At 43.9% G+C, this 16,016-nt stretch overlaps 2 protein-coding genes across 2 annotated transcripts in view; one reads left to right on the top strand and one right to left on the bottom strand.

Moving 5' to 3' along the window:
* LOC102017315 (low-density lipoprotein receptor-related protein 1-like) overlaps window positions 1-2,787 on the top strand; it is a 70,573-nt gene extending 67,786 nt beyond the window's left edge. The window contains exons 34-36 of the mRNA XM_013521487.1: window positions 372-834; window positions 2,186-2,282; window positions 2,709-2,787. Of these exons, the coding sequence (XP_013376941.1) occupies window positions 372-834; window positions 2,186-2,282; window positions 2,709-2,738 (590 nt within the window). The 3' untranslated portion in view covers window positions 2,739-2,787. The remainder of the gene's footprint in view (window positions 1-371; window positions 835-2,185; window positions 2,283-2,708) is intronic.
* Window positions 2,788-8,989: 6,202 nt separating this feature from the next.
* Cldn23 (claudin 23) lies at window positions 8,990-10,797 on the bottom strand. Its single transcript, XM_005398354.1, has one exon. The coding sequence runs from the start codon at window positions 10,727-10,729 to the stop codon at window positions 9,842-9,844; it is 888 nt and encodes a 295-aa protein (XP_005398411.1). The 5' UTR covers window positions 10,730-10,797; the 3' UTR covers window positions 8,990-9,841.
* Window positions 10,798-16,016: the final 5,219 nt, after the last annotated feature.

Here is a 16,016-nt window from a genome sequence, read left to right as displayed (position 1 = left end):
TTTCATATCTGTAACTGGTAGTTTGCACTGAGCCTATAGGTTATTGGCATCAAAATATTAAAAAATTATAGACAAACCTATTATATCTGAGAAATCTTTCTAATAAAAATATTTACTTTGATCTACTCCACCAATCCTTACAGAACAAAAACATCTTTGTAAATTATAGGATATATCTCAACTAAAACTTCACATGTCATTGCTTAGAAGTAGAAAGGTATGATAAATAGGATACAGTGGTCCTAATACCAAATATTTTACATGCCTTATGATATGAAGATTTTAATGCTTTAAGATTTCTTGTTCTTTTGATATGGTTCTTAACTGATGTGTGTGTGTGTGTGTGTGTGTGTGTGTGTGTACCTATACAGGTAAAACCCACTCCACAGCAACACCTAAAAGGCGAGAAGCTGGAAAGAGTTTGGCGTTAAAAGCTACCCAAGCTCTCCAGACTACCGTGTCCACCACACTTGGATACCCAGTTTTGGAAGAAACGAGATATCCTGTCAGAAAAACACTAACAACTGCAATGCCTGCTGGACAGAGCAAGATCCCAGAAATCAAGGAAGGAGGAGAGTCTTTTCACCCCAAGGACTCACAGACCACGAAACACAGGCCATGCAGCAGTGCGTTCTGTAATGGGAGGCAAATCTGTACAGTGGAAGGAAAGCTGAGAAAATGCAGCTGTCTGACAGATCATGGCAGAGAGTTCTGTGAAGAGGCACACAGCTCTGTCCCTGGTTACATAGCCCTCAGCATAACCATGGCTTTATCAATGATTCTGGTAGCTCTGGGAACACTTACTTATTGTAGAAGAGTACATGAATTAAAAAAGTAAGTGGCTATTAATGCCTTCATGAAAATCTTCATTCCAAAGAAGGCTTATAAAATAAGATTAATAGGATTGAAGATATAAATCCACTCTAGAAATTTGTCTTGTGAGGAAGAATTTAGGTGATGATGTAGACTTATCTGTTATATTACCTGGAAAATATTAATTGAGACCTTCTTTTTGAGTGAGACCTGAGATAAATAATCTTTATGGTGTAGGAGGCATTTATGCAGGTAACACGGCCCTCAGTGCTAATGTCAGAATGAAATGAGGAGGTTCTCTTTCAATGAGGCAATAACTTTAGTTGCAGTGATTGGAGGAAAACTTGTTCAGAGTTGTATTATTTGGCTAGGACTTCCATAATACAGTAGCAGATATTGGGTGTCATAGACAACAGAAAATATTTTCTCACGGTTCGGGAAACTAGAAATCCAAGATCAAGTTATCAGATTCTTTCCTTGTTTGGCTTGTAGATTTCTAATGACTCCTTATATCCTCTCTCTGTGTCCTAACCTCCTTTTATTATAAAGAAATCAGTTATATTGGATTAGAATTCACCCATTTATTTTACTTAATTACCTCAGCAAAAACCCACAGACATTTGGAATTATATGGGGTTAGCTCTTCAACATATGGATTTGGGGCTTGCAACTTAATCTATAAGTGGAGGTAAAATAAAGAAACTCAGGAATAATTTAAAATTCAAGAGCAAGAAATACATTAAAGAAATAAGGAAGAATAGCAAATGGTGTTTCTGGCAAACTAAGATATACACTAAAATGATATGATTGGAGAGACCAGATATATTGAGAAAAGGCATTAACAGAAAGAAACAGAAAATAAAAGAAATGAAGAGATTATTAAAGCTTCTAAAGCTGTATCTCTGTCCTACCTTCACAAACTAAAGAAAAGGCCAGAAAAAGTAGCATGATTCTTTATAAGATAATACTAATTAATGACTGATTGGTTACCATTATAATGAAGCAAGATGGTATCCTTTGGCTTCTGACTGTCACCTTGGGTCTTTCTGCTACATTCACCTGCTTTCTTAATTCGCTGGTGTTCAGCTGTCACTTATCTATCCTTGAATTTAGTTTTCATTGACTTCAAGCATGTGGTTTCCCCTGGTGGAGAAGAGATATCATTTTGGAAGTTAAGTCAATACCCACTAACAAATAAATTGATCAAGTATTGCCCATCTGAGATCATTTTACATTGTTAAAGAGACACTTAAAGTAGGGTATAATTTCTGTAACAATATAGAGAACAACTTGTCTATTTCTAAATCATAACATGAACTAAGATTCTGCCTCAAAGAGAACAACTCTTCTGACTCTGTTTCTTTGATTCTAGAAGATCAAGGAAGTTGGCTTGTGATAAAGAACGTAACCAAGAAGAGGAAAATCTAATGAATAGTGAAATTTTTGTCAATGAAGCCTATGATGAACAGGTATGTTGAGGAAGAAGGGGAAGTCTTTCTGAAGAAAGTGGATTGTGAGACATAGGTAAAGAATGACCCTTCTGAAAAATCCCAGCTGGGTCAAAGTCAATGTTAACTTAAATGGATTTTTATTATTGTTGAATTTTGCTATTATGCATGTGAAACTATTTTTCAGTAACCTTTTAGTTCTTAGATTGTGGTTGGAAAAACTAACAGTTAAACATGTATGAAATAGTAATCAAGAAATTTAATGTTTAGTGGATTTCCACAAGGGGCTTGGCTTTATGCTGGGTGGGGAGATGTTAATAGGGTTACCCCTGACACATGGACCTGCCTGTGTTCTCTGCTAACTTCTGCACAGTTTGGTGATCTCTGCATTTTTGCCTTGTTTTGATGTAGTGTATACCCTTCAACTTCCACTCTCTTTTTCCTTAGGAATTGCTAACGTCTTTGCGAACAGACTAACCTTATGAACAAGAAGCTGAACTATTCCAATAAAATTGTTTATATATTTTATTGTGTACTGTTTAATCTTTAACAGTTTGGGGTAAGTTGTCATTACTTATTAAAATAAGTACTTTTTAAATTGGAGGAGAGCATCTGGTTTTGTTAGTGGGTTTTAGAAAATAGAATACCCATAAGTACAGTCAGAGTTCAGTTCAATTTCCATGTAGTTTAGGCTGTAATTCACCCACAGAAGCCTTGTAATCTCAGAATTCCTGGGCCAGTCAGAAGCTCTGGAGTTGAATCTTGGCTCTGACAGTAGCTTTGAGTTAGTTAGTCCTCTGAATCTCTTCATTTTATCAAAGACAGTGCTCTCTGTGCCTCTTGGGATGAAAGCCAAGTTCCGGCTGATGGCAGGTGTTTGGGTGTTACTTTCCTACCATTCTCTCTCAGGTAAATTTCACTAAGTTAGTATTCCTTTTTGCTAAGAATTTATAAAAGGTGTTTTTCTTATGTTCCCATTCTGAAATTAATAGAACAAAAGAATGTACTTTATAGATACAAAAGCACAAATACATGATTTATCTAAGGCTTTTTTTTTAAAAAAAGAAATACGTGTATACCATAGAGTATCACATAAAGTATAAATGTGCATGGGGATTCGTCTCACCAAGCACTTGCCCACTGGATTCAGAACATGCAGATGCTTGTCTGCTTGTCTTGTTATCATACTATTCACTCCAATGTAAGGAATCAGAGATATTGACTCTATGGTGGGAGACAGTATATCAAAGCAGGAATATGATCTAAAACTCCATGGTAACAACCCTGAGTATAACGTTGCTAAATCTGTATGTCCAATTTACTAAAAATTGGCATTATAAGACTCTACATTATCAGGCCAGTTGAGCATTGGATGAAAATATAAAAATGCCCGTATACTGCTGAACATACTGAATTTAATAACATGAGTCTAAGTTATAATAAACTCAACTTCATGTAGAATTTTTTTTGCTTGAATTGTTTCTAGATTTTTCATGTAATGTACTGTCCTGCAGACTGAATTTGTAAAGGCTTCCAAGCATGAGGAGTCCTGGGCTTTGGTACTGTAGGTAATAGATAAAATAAACTGTGTTTTTCAAAGAAGTATAAAAAATTTCAAGTGAAGAACAACGAGGAAAGAACAAATGTGAAGGGAACCACCTCTCCTGAGGAGGCTGAACTGTGTGTCTGTGACTGAGGGACTAAGCAGATTGCTTCAGAGGCTGAACTGTGAGCAAAATCTTCTCAGCTCCAGCATACCCTGCTGTACCCTTTCATGTGCAGAGAGTATGAGGTTTCTCTTGCTATCTCACCCAAGACCCAGCCTGTGGTCAGTTTTGCTCTTGGCAAGTCTCTCCCTCCAATGTACACAAAATGCGTAAAATTACACAAAAGAACTGAGTTCAAAAGGACGTACGAATGGTGTATAATGGTATTGCCACTTTTTGTGGACAGTGTGGAGTTGTGGTCCTGGTCTTTGTCAGATCTTCAGCCTTCTTTCTACCACCCACCCAGGGCTTGTGTTTGGGCTTGTTCAGGTGGCTGCCACAGGCTCTGAGCTGAAGGTTACTCTAAGCAGGTGTCTCTGTTCTGCAGGTCCCATTTCCAGTTCAGGCCCCGGAAATACTTGCTACTTCCTTTGTGAAAGAAAGGGAGCCAATTGCATGCAGCCGAACTTCTTTACATTTCATGCATTATCCTTTCCCCTTCCCACCCCTAATTATTTATACCTCTTCCTATCTCTGGTTTCCTATAACTGTAAGCCTAAGTAGTATATCCAAATCTAGTTGAATCTACCCTATTATGCTTTCTTCACTACAGAGTTTATGAAACATATTGAAAACCTATTCATCAGCACTTAATCTTATAAATAGATGCTCAAGCCTTGATATTTAACAATTTTTAATCATGCTTTCTCCCTAAACTAGTTTAAATGTGTCAACTTCAACCTTATCTATTTGTAGAAAGAGCTTTTCCATTGTGACAATTTCTACATTGCATATTATTTTCTTAATTTCTTTACACATAATAGATGGAGCAATAAGCCTGTGGTTGATGTAAAATCTGAATTTCTTTCTAGGAAATCAATTCCTGTAACATGGTAATAGGTTTGGGTTTTCTTTTGGAAGAAGAAAGAGCTTTGGAAATGCTCATTGGTTCACGCATTAGGCGAAAGAGTCCTACACAAAACTTGACCTTTTAGGCCAGTTGCTTGCAATAAATTAAGAGCATTACATATATATTCTCTTTAGGAAACAAATGGGGGAGAGGTCATGGATGGTGAGAGAGATGCACTGAGTTCTACATTTTAACCTCTGGGAGGCTCATGGAATTCCCATATGAAGAAACAGAATATGGAGCTGGTGGCTCTCAGACCAGCTACTAGCATTACAGGTCATCAGCTTCCCCAGCCTCTGCTGTTCAAGGTTCATTCCTTCTCAGCTCCATCTAAGTCTTACCTGTCACTCTCAGAATATTGTCAGTGAAGCCCTTTGGTAATATCTAGGTCAGTCTTTCCACCATTACACATGGGGAAGCAGGTCCAGCAGGGGCAAGGCCTGCGCCTGGGGCATGAGTCACACAAGCAATGGAACAATGTCGTGACCTCCTTCAGCCTCCCTCAGACAAGAATTCTGGAGTGACACCTAAATTCAGTCTGAAGTCATTCTCTCCATATGCCCGCTGAACAGCTAAGGCCCCCAGTCAGCACCGTCAGCCCTCTAAATTTTGGCTATAGTTTCCTGGATTTGAAGAGGTTAAGCCTTGTTTTTACAGTTTTCAGTCCTGCTTAGTGGTGGATGACTAAAGGAGGCCATGTTAATGTGTGTAGTGAGGAGACAGAGGAATGGGTGGAGGTTGTTGGCAAGACTGGGTAAGAATTTCAAGGAAGGTTTTATATGAAGTAATAACTGAGTTACTTATTTTCCTTCCTTCCTGTATGGGGAAAAGAACTCATCTACAGTGACTTTACCCTTGGCCGTAGCCTTTGGTGACATGTCATTTTCTTTATACGAGTTGAGTACAAGGAGAGGAAGCACTTGTGTACATAAAAAGCTTTTAGAAGTAGCTCTTACAGGCTGGGGTGTAGTTTAGAGTTAGAGCACTTGCTTCGCATGGATGAGGGCCTGGGGTCACTGGAAAAAAATAAAAGTAAATTTATGAAGTTAACACTAGGCATAAAAAGTGGTGGTATTCATTCCAGTGCTAAAAATAAATAGAAATGATACTTTTACTTCCACTAGAAGTAAACAGAAGAAGGTAGAACAAAAAAGCACAGCAAATATTAAGCCACATATGATGTATTTGAATGTGACACCTCTAAACTAATGTGGGCTGGGGGTAGTTTGGGGTGTGGATATGGGCAGGACAGTAACCAGGATAAAAACCTAGACCTTGGCCAAATCATGAAAGTAACTGAAACTGAGCTGAGTGCATGACATATGAAGGAGGCTCCTGAGGTGTCATCTTCCCTTTACAGATGAGTGACAGAACTTTATTTCAGGCAGATCAGGTTAGAGATATCAGGTAGGCTGATTAGAAAATTTTCCAGCACTCCCGAGACTGTGATGAGTCACTGAGGTTCTAGTGTCTTAGCTGCCTACTGCCTCATGGAGTTGTCTGTACCTTGGCAGAAGAGAATGTTCTTAAGAAGCTACCCAGACATCAAATTGTTTATATTTGACCAGATTCCCTTTTAAAGAAACAATTAGCCTAATACAATGTAGATAACAAGATTTTCTCAGCCCTATAAAAATGTACCACCTGCTTCTTCCTGTCCTTACCACTACATTGTAGAATGAATTAGAGGCAAAATATGTGCGGGAGACTGCTGTTCCCTCTGCTTGGTATGGTCCGCTCCCCGACTTACAGTCTGCTCAGATCTTTTTTCTCCATCCCTTGCTGCTGATTTACTATTCCTTTTATTTGCATACAACCTCTCAAGTTGGAGTACTGCAGGGCAGGATCTAAAATGTTCTTGTTTTCCATGGTGCCCACAGATATGCTAGTGAAATGTCAGTGCCCAAACCCTTACTTGGTGAGTCAAAGCAATGAGGAGCAGGGCAGTTGCTACAGCAGCCTGACAGCACCTCCCACAGTTTGCGCGGTAGATCAACAGAGAGAGTGTGCATCCGGAGGAAAGGAAATGGCCCATATGCAATGCAGGAGATGGAAAAGCATTTTCAATTCCACTTTCTCGGGTGCTGGTCCACTGGGTCGTCTTGTAGAGATTCCATGCAAGTCAGGAGGATGCAAACTTCCCATGCTGGTCAGAGTGAGTTGTGATGGCCGTCATGGGTGGGAAGGGCTCCAGACCAGACTGCTCCACAGCAGGTTTGCTGTAGGGGGCAGCGGCTTGGCTATCCAGTGCCATTTAGAATTAATTCCCACCCACAGGAGGACTCCTGAGACTTCATCCCCTCCAGTGTCTTGTGTCTCAAGGCTACTGTCAGTATTTGCTGCTGTGGTAGAGACGGACCTTCAGCCCCAAAACAGATCCCAGCCTGATGCAGGAGTCTCTTCCACACTGTCCTGAACATTTTTCGAACAAAAACCAGTCTGTATTTCTTAAAGGAATTTTATTTGTATTGATAGGGTAAAATGGCTTTTTACCTTTCACTGAGCAAATCTTAATCCTGAAAGTGTTTTCATATAAGCCCATGCAGAATAATTGGGGAGGGGAGAAAAGTAAAACATACAAAGCACCAGTTTTGTTTTTACCAAGATTTTCCTGGAAATATTTGGAACTATGACGCTTGACATACTCAGTACTTGCCAGCATCCCAGTATCTTTACATTGTTGGCTAAGTCCTGACTGTCCAGGCCCCTAATCGCTGCCTTTGGAAGTGTTAGCTGAAAAGATCAGAGCTGCCTTCCATCCATTCTGGCTGTTTCCCACAGTAACAAACCAAACTCTTGATCAAGTGGCCAGTAATGAAAAACCTGATGAGGAGCTGCACTGGCAGTGGGTTGCAGGTGAAGGGAGACAGAGTCCCTGCGAAAGCTTTGCAACTCTGAGTGTGGTCCACAAGCCCTGGGCATTGGCAGAGGCATTGGCGGTATCTCCAGGGAGCCATTTATGAAAACCAGTTTCAGGAACCAGTGGTGGCGAACCTATGGCACCCGTGCTGTAGCTGGCTGTTTGTTCAGCGAAAGCACTGAAAGGTTTGCCATCACTGCTCTAGACCTACCGCCTCAGAATCTGCATGTGAAAATACCACGAAGTGGCATACCTGCACAATACAGCTGGGTCTCAAAATCCAGGTGAACGGGCTGGGGATTTAGCTCAGCAGCACAGCGCCTGCCTGGCAAGCACAAGGTCGTGAATTCAATTCCCGGTACCAGAAAAAAAAAAAAAAAAAAAAAAAGAAAAAAAAAGAAAAAAAAGAAAAAAAAAAAGCAAATCAAAATCCAGGTGATTCTACTGCAAAGAGGCAAGGGTACAGATGTATATCACCTTGTTGGTGCCTGTGCTGTTTACTTAGCTCCACTGTAGCTTTCTCTTAGCAGTGCTAACTGCACTCAGGGTTTCCACTTCCCGAGGGCAGGTTTGTTTGTTGTTGCCTTGTCTGTTTGAGACAGAGTTTCACTATGCAGTTCAGGTTGGCCTTGAGCTCACTTTGTAGCCCAGGCTGGCCTCAAACTCAGTGATCCTCCTGGTTCAGCCTTCCGAGTGCTGGGATTACAAGTGTCTCCACCATGCCTGGCTCTCAAGGGCAGGTTTTAAAGCTGAGATTCAGTTCAGTTAAAGGCACCTTTAAATCAACCACTTGGAGCGAAAGCCAGCCCTCCTGGTGGGGCTTGTCCCTCTGCTCCAGGGACAAATCCAGGTGAATGGGCTGGGGATTTAGCTCAATAAAACGTTTAGCACAATAAAACGTTAATGTCTTCATTTTCCTGGTTATTGGAAGAGACTTCAAGCACCCCTGCAGGAAGAGGAAAGGATTTCTACTCTCATCTCAAGTGAAAACTGGTGCTTCTAGTTTTTTTCAATAGACTTGGCTTTGCAGAGAACCCAGCACGATTCCAAAAACAAAGCAATCTGGGGTTCAAGTGGGGCCTGCTGGCTGGTTTTCTTAATCTGATTCGTAACCTAATGCGAAGGCTTACAAAGATCTGAGTGCTAAATTTCACAAACAGGGCGCAGGCAAATAGAAAATTGTTAGTAATGAATACTAAAACTCTGGAAGTTTGTGCTGGAGACAAAACCACCTTTGTGAGTATACCGAGACTAATTGTTCTACATTTTTTATTTATAAATAAAAGATATACATATGTACTTTAACCAAATGTCACTAAGAGGTTCTATTTTGTATAAATAGTAAATCTGTAGTCCTTTGTGTCCAGGGCAAGGAATCCAAGGAATAGCACAATAAAACGTTAATGTCTTCATTTTCCTGGTTATTGGAAGAGAAACTCTTGAACGACCTCAACTTTCACACCAAAATAAGTGATAAGAAAGATAAATCCCACTTATGCCTGAAGAAGTGTCACACCAAGAACTTCAGGTTACTGCATTTTGTGAGCACCAATACCGCTGGTGGCATTTGCAGGGCTCCCAGTTTAGCAGCCTCCTGAGACAGAAATACACTGGCCTTTTGAGAGTTTGCATGACAAAGGAGCAATAAAACAGGAAAAATACAATAAGAACATTGACGCGTTTCATCGATATTTGACAACACTGTAGTTTCAAGGCGTTGAATCGCCTTTGAGCCTCTATTTGCTGATTTCAACTTTCCGTTGTTATTGTCCCTGGCCAACAAGATGCACACACTGCTCTTTCTAGATCTCCTTCAGCAAGAAAATAGGAAACACTGGTTATTCTGTAAGAGCACCCGATCCCTCTGGAGAAGAAAACAGAGCTCTGTATATAGAAAACCGAACCCAAGCGCAACTAACCGTCCAGAGTCCGGCCACTGGGAAAGAAGATCGCCCTGCGGTCTTCCAACTCAGAGCCAGGCAACTGCAGCCTGCATCGCAGCGTACTCGTTCAAGGTTGGACAGGGCAGGGAGGGCAGCTGATCATCCTCAGACCCAGGCTGAACTCAGAGCCTGCGGGGAGCTAGCAGGGGTGGGCCGGGCGTCTACAGGTCTGAGTCGCAGGGCAGCGAGTTGTGGCAGGGCCGGGTGCTGGGTGAAGAGGTGCTCTGGGAGGCGGCCACCTGCTCCCGCTCCCCGGCGAGCACGTCCACCGGGTTGGTATAGGCCCTGGGCGGCGGCCGCGGCATGGGGAAGCCGACCCTGGGCTTGGCGGCCTCCCCGCGGTCGGCGGCCGGTGCTGGCCGGTGCTGGCCCTCGCTGTAGTACTTGATGGCCGGGGTCAGCGCGGGCTCCGGCCAGTCCACGTAGACGGTGCTGATGCTGCTGCGGCGCGGGCCGGCGGGGGGCGCCTTGCGGCAGCCCTGACACCGCTCCTCGAACCAGGGCGCGAAGCTGAGCGCCAGAGAAACGCCGCCCAGCAGCAGCAAGCAGCTGCCCAGGTAGCCCAGCACCAGACTGTAGCTAACTTGCATCGTGACCGGGCTGGCCGGGCCGGGCAGGACCTCGCGGTCCCCCAAGAAGTGGTTGTACCAGGAGACCGGGATGAGGCTGAAGAGGCCCGCGACGAAGAGCACGACGCCGGAGAGGCCGGCCAGCGCGAAGTGCGGCTCGTCCTGCCAGCAGCGCACGCCCAGGGTCGCCAGCAGCAGCCCCAGGCCCGCGGTGGCCAGCGACGTGACCATAAGGCCGCGGGCCGCCCGCACGGGCTGGGCCTCGAAGTAGCCCCACACGTCCTGCTGGCCGCACTGGCGCTCGCGGCTGCTCTGCTCCAGGCACATGTCCCACAGGCCCTGGTACAGGACGGCGTCCACCGGCTTGTCCAGGAAGCCCGAGGCCAGCCGCCAGCCCGGGGCCAGCGTGCTGACCAGGTTGAGCAGCAGCCCGCAGGGCGTGAGCACCATGCCCAGCGTCATCACCACGGGCGTCCGCATCCCGGCGCTGCCGCGCGGCCCGCGCCTGCCCCGCGCGCCCGGCTCCCGCGGCCAGGCTGGGACGCGCTGCGCCCCTGCTGCACCTCCCGCTCTGCGGCCCGGCCGCTCGCCTCTGCGCGCTCCTCGCGTCGGCCGCCCCGCCCTCCCGTCCCTAATCGAAACCAGCTCGAGGGCGGGTCTAACCGAAACCGCGGCCGGCGGGGTCCAGGCCAAGCCCAGCCCGCCTGGGCGGGGCCACCGCCAGCTCGGACGGGGTCCCCCGGGGCGCTCGGCCCGCGTGGCGGGACAGTCGGGGACCCAGCAGAGGTCGCCCCTGCCCTGGCCCGCGGCGATGTCCAGTGGGCCCGAGGGCCGTTGGCCAGGAAGGAAAGAGGCGGTGCCACGGTCCGCCCCGCACCTCCGCGCTGTTCAGTTTCGGGTCCTTCACAGACCTCGGTTCGGGAAGTTTTCCGGCCCGGCCCGTGGGGCGTGCGAGGCAGCGTCTCCCTCCCGCACAGCCGGTGTCCGAATCCTCTGGAAGGCTTCTGGCTTTGCACCCCGTGGCGAGATGCGCGGATTGGTGCGAACCTGGGGCTCCCAGGTAGAGAAGCGGGTCCCCAAGTGCTGCACTTGCTTAAATTGTTCACTAAACTTTGATTTGCTGAATAAGGGCTCCAAACTCCAGACTTAAGCTTAGCTCAAAGGAATCACAGGGAGTGTACTTCTGGGCTGAGGAGTTACTTACAAAAGATTTTGTTTTTCCAATCTGTGAAGGACTTTGAAGTGGAAAAAACGTGAGGGCTGGGGAATGTTACTGAGTGTCCTGTTTCTCACACACTGCAGATTTATCTAAGTCTGCAGGGTCCTGAGTGGGTTTCCGGCTGTTACCACTCTGAATTGTAGAAAGCCTGTACTGCTGCAAGAGAGTTTTGCCCCTGGCAATACAGCTGAGGTCTGCCCAGTGTAATATAATTGATTATTTCCCAATGGATGTGTTCTGCTTTGACGCTGGTTTATCAATTTAACACTCCAGTTTGCCTACATATGTATTCTTTGCGTTCTCCTTTGAACTGATTAACACACTTCTCCTTATTAAAAAATGAGTTGAAATATTTGGTAAGTATGCATTTTCTATTTGGCAGTCGTGGTTTTCACTTTAAAAATTATTATTTAACTTTTTTTTTTTAAATTTTCCATCCTGCTTTAAATTCTTTTGCGTATATGCCCAGGAGGGAAATTGCTGGATCATATGGTAATTCTGTTTTAATTTTTTGTGGAGCCACTCATTTTTTTAATCAGGCAAACAGTGTGAAGTTAATCAGTTCAAAGGAGAATGATAAAAATACACAAACTGCTGTGTTAAAGTGAATTTACAAACCAATGCCAAGCTAGACCGTGTCCATTGGGAAATAATTATATTCCACTGGGGCAACCTCATTTATATTTCCACGGACAGAACACATTTGCAATAATACAGGCTTTCTATAATTTAGAGTTGTAAAACAGCCTGAAGCCCACTCTATAGCAGCTACATGATCTTACATTCCTACCAACAATTCACCAACGTTCCATCATCTCTAACTTTGTTTGAAGTGAATCTTCAGAGAGTCCTGTTTCTTTAAGTACTTTTCAAATGATTTTTGATCTTTATTTTAGTGCAAAAAATGAAGATAGAAATGCTGATGTTGTCCTCTGTTTTTGCCCAGGCATTTTCAGAAAGAATGGAGAAAAAAGAGGTACACATTTAATGGTTATGTTGGATGCTTGTAGTTTTACTTCAAGACGACCATCTGCACAAGCAGTACATGAATTGCTGCCCTTGTGGGAGTTGTTTGCCCTGATGATGTCTAGCTGCTCCCCAGTGATGATCTGACATTTCAAAAACTAATCACAGAGTGATACTCCAGAGGCAGCATCTGCAGGCTTCCATCATCTCTGTCTGCAATCAGGACCAGAGAACTTGATAGCTAACATAATACCTGTAACTGATGCTTCTTTTTTTTTTTTTTTTCTGAATTGCTGCCTAAAATTTGTGGATTGGTACCAACAGAGCTTTCTTGCTTCTCTAGGAACAGGGTGTTAAAATCTAGACAGCCCAGTAACAATCCCTGTAAGAATGTATGTTTAGAGGCCAACTCAGAGGAGTCCTCCCCTCCTGATCCAAGCCAAAGGGCTCGCTAGTCCTCCTATGAGAGTATCACCTCTGGAGAACGTTCCCGACTAGTCCTCTTGGAGTATCTCGTGGACAGAGGACTGGGACTGCATCAAATTTAGACAGGTAAATGCCTGCTTCTGTGTCTGCTTGCAAAGAAGTGAAAAAACTGTTGTGAAACATAGTGTAAGACTTTCTCTGAGACAACTTTAGAAGCTACTGTTATGACAGGACAAGGCAAGGAACACTTCCAGGAAGAGGGACACTCAATACAGTGATGCCATCCTCACTGTACACAGAACCTATTTAGCAAAGTGCTATTTTCAGTTCTTCATTTGAATCTAGTCTGTTTGCAGGACAAATCCAAAGATGCTCTTTTTAATCTCTTATTTGCATATGGGCACAACCAATCGAAAGATGCTATTCCTGATCCTTTATTTACATATGGCAGGGAGCCAAGGGAGCTTTCCCATAGGACAGTTTACAGGTGCTGTAAGTCCAAGTGAATGTTGGATAGGACGAATGTCCTGATGCCTTATTTGCATGAGAGCAAGATGGTTTCTCTTATTCTCCGGGCTGCTGTGAGCCTTTTCACCAACCCACTCTCAACCTGCAGATTGTACTCTTTTCCACCTTCAGTAAATGTACACTTTCACTGCCTTTGCTGTGTGTTTTGTTTCATTGTTTGGGACCTCAAGAACTTGGAAAGATGCCCTACGGGGGGCTCTTCATCTGGTGACACTGTCACCAAACAGAGTCCTACAAGGCCCCCCAAAAAGGCAATGGGGACCTTTACTCTTCCCCTCCTCATGCTCTAACCCAAAGAAAAGGAACTGTCCTCATCTTTCTAAAGCACTATGTTCCTTTGTGTGCCTAGATCTTTGCATATCCCCTTTCATTTCCTTGGGCCCTGCCTGCCGCTTAACCTCTGTTGCCAGTTAGCACGGGTCCTTGCTTTTGATAATAATGGAAATTGAAACTCAAGCACATATTTACAGGAAAGCTCTCATTGGAAGGAGAGAGGAAGATAGTAAAAGACTCCTGCTTAGGTAGCTGGGGGAGGGGACACACTCTGCCACATGGGTTCAGACTGTTTTACCCACAAAGGCAGGAAGCCAGCTTTTAAGGGTTAGCTGGTGGGCTGAATCAAGTTGATCATGATTTCAGTCCTGTTGTCATAGTTGTGGAATCTTTATGGCTGAGGAAAGCTTTTATTTCCGGGACAGGACTGTTTCTGTTTGTGATGGTCTGGGTGTGTGGACCTCTGCCCTTCCTGCAATCCAGATGACTACAGGTTTGGGGCAATGGCAGCAGGCTTCTAGGTATAGCTGAATGTACCGGGAAATCCCCCATCCCCATCTTGAATGGAGGTGAGAATATGCAAATTCAAGGCTAACCAACTGTGTTTTGCCAAATTTTAGATGCTCCGCAAAGGACTAGCATGTTCATATGGAAAGCTAAGAAGTGATTTGACCTAAGATTTATAATAAGAAAGGACACAAAATGAAGGTCAAACTTTGTTCCTTTAGTCACCTGTAAGAGACATGGGTCACAGCAAAAATGGCTTTTTAGGTCCCTAGCTGTCTTGGGAGAACACATAAGTCATGCTTTTAATAAGCAGCAGGCCGGGGCCCAGTATTCCGCCTGTTCTTCATTTCCACAGTGGCCTCTGGCTGTGCTATCACCATGTCACCATCTCACAGATCTCTGCTTGAACACTGTTTTCTATGGAAGGGTTTCTTTATCCCCTCATTCCTATTTTGTGCTTCCAAAATCTCTTTTCTGTCATAACACTCATCATAATTCCTTACAACTTAAATCATCCTGTTTTCTAGAGAGTTTGAGGGCAGGAACTATGTTCTGTTCTGTCCCAAGAACCTGTTTTAGTACCTAGCCTGCTCAAGAAATCATTCGCTTCTTTCTGCCCTGTGTTCTTCCATATGGTATCCACAGACCCCTCTGACAGATGGCTGCTTGGCCAAAATAGATTATTATGTGGTCTCCACAAACAAGTTCTTTTTTTTGAATATTTATATATCATCAGCATAGAAAATAGGCATGGGCTAGCTCTAAAAATTTATGATGAAGAAGTGTAGGCCCAGGGGCTGTCCTGTGGTCCCAGGCTAACTATGCTGGTTCAAGGGCCAAACTCTTTGTTCCATGTGCTCCTGAGTTCATTGTCAGGCTAAGTGAGAGACAAAGCATGCATCATAGTGTTGTAGGAATAAATTATTGCCAGGATTGGCAACTGTGTAAGCTGATCTGCAGACCTTGTAATAGCCTTCTTTTCTAAAGAGGGGCCCTGTGGTAATGCGAGAACCTGTTGATTGCCTGAGATGGATTATGGGCCCCCAGTGACTAATTCACAAGGGACAAATGGGGTCCCCTGTTAGACTGCACAGGCTGGATCTCTGCTGCTGTCTTGCATGGAGTTGCAAACTTCGGTAGTGACTTCATCCTGAGAAATTCCATGGCAACTGAAGCAGGCCAAGAGGGGGCCACCAGCTCAGTTTGCTGTTGGGAGGTATGCTCAGTCTTTCTTTATATTTTACCACCTCTGGAGGATAAGGGGCTGAACACCATCACTAGCCTCGCTATGGTAAATCCAGTTCTGTAGGTGATGAGTAAAAATTGAGCTATAAAACAAATTAAACTCTGATCTTTATTGAAGTTGATGGACTAAAATAATGGCCCTTCAGTGTAACATTAGCTTTCTGTCTTGGCTTATGTCTGCTTTGCTGCTTTTCAGCTGTGTGTGCCTCATATTGTAGAACATAAATACTCTTGACACCCAATCAAAAGTGGCCTTCAGTTGGCTCGGTGTCACATCACTCTGTTTTAACATCTATCATTACAAAATATTTTCTTATTATTTACGTATTGACTTGTTTATTTTCGATATCTCTGCCTGTATTGTAACTCTCCCCCACTACAGACCATGCCAGTCTTGCTTGTGGTTATCTTTCAGCTCCTAGAATAGTGTGTAGCTCATAGTAGGTATATTTATTAAATAAACACAACGTTTTATAAAATTCTTCCATAATAATACAAAACAGGGTATAGCCTAGATCATTTTAAAATTGTAACAAAATACATATGGCAAAATATACTATTTTAAGTGTATAGTTCAGTAGTGTTAAGTTCATTCATCTTGTT

The sequence above is a fragment of the Chinchilla lanigera genome, unplaced genomic scaffold (genome assembly GCF_000276665.1).
Source record: "Chinchilla lanigera isolate Chin_1 unplaced genomic scaffold, ChiLan1.0 scaffold00062, whole genome shotgun sequence".
NCBI classification, from domain to species: Eukaryota; Metazoa; Chordata; class Mammalia; order Rodentia; family Chinchillidae; genus Chinchilla; species Chinchilla lanigera.
This window is presented reverse-complemented; position numbering and strand designations above follow the sequence as displayed.

Coding starts and splice junctions, on each gene's coding strand:
- Cldn23 (XM_005398354.1), bottom strand. CDS start 10,729: ATGCGGACGCCCGTGGTGATGACGCTGGGCATGGTGCTCACGCCCTGC.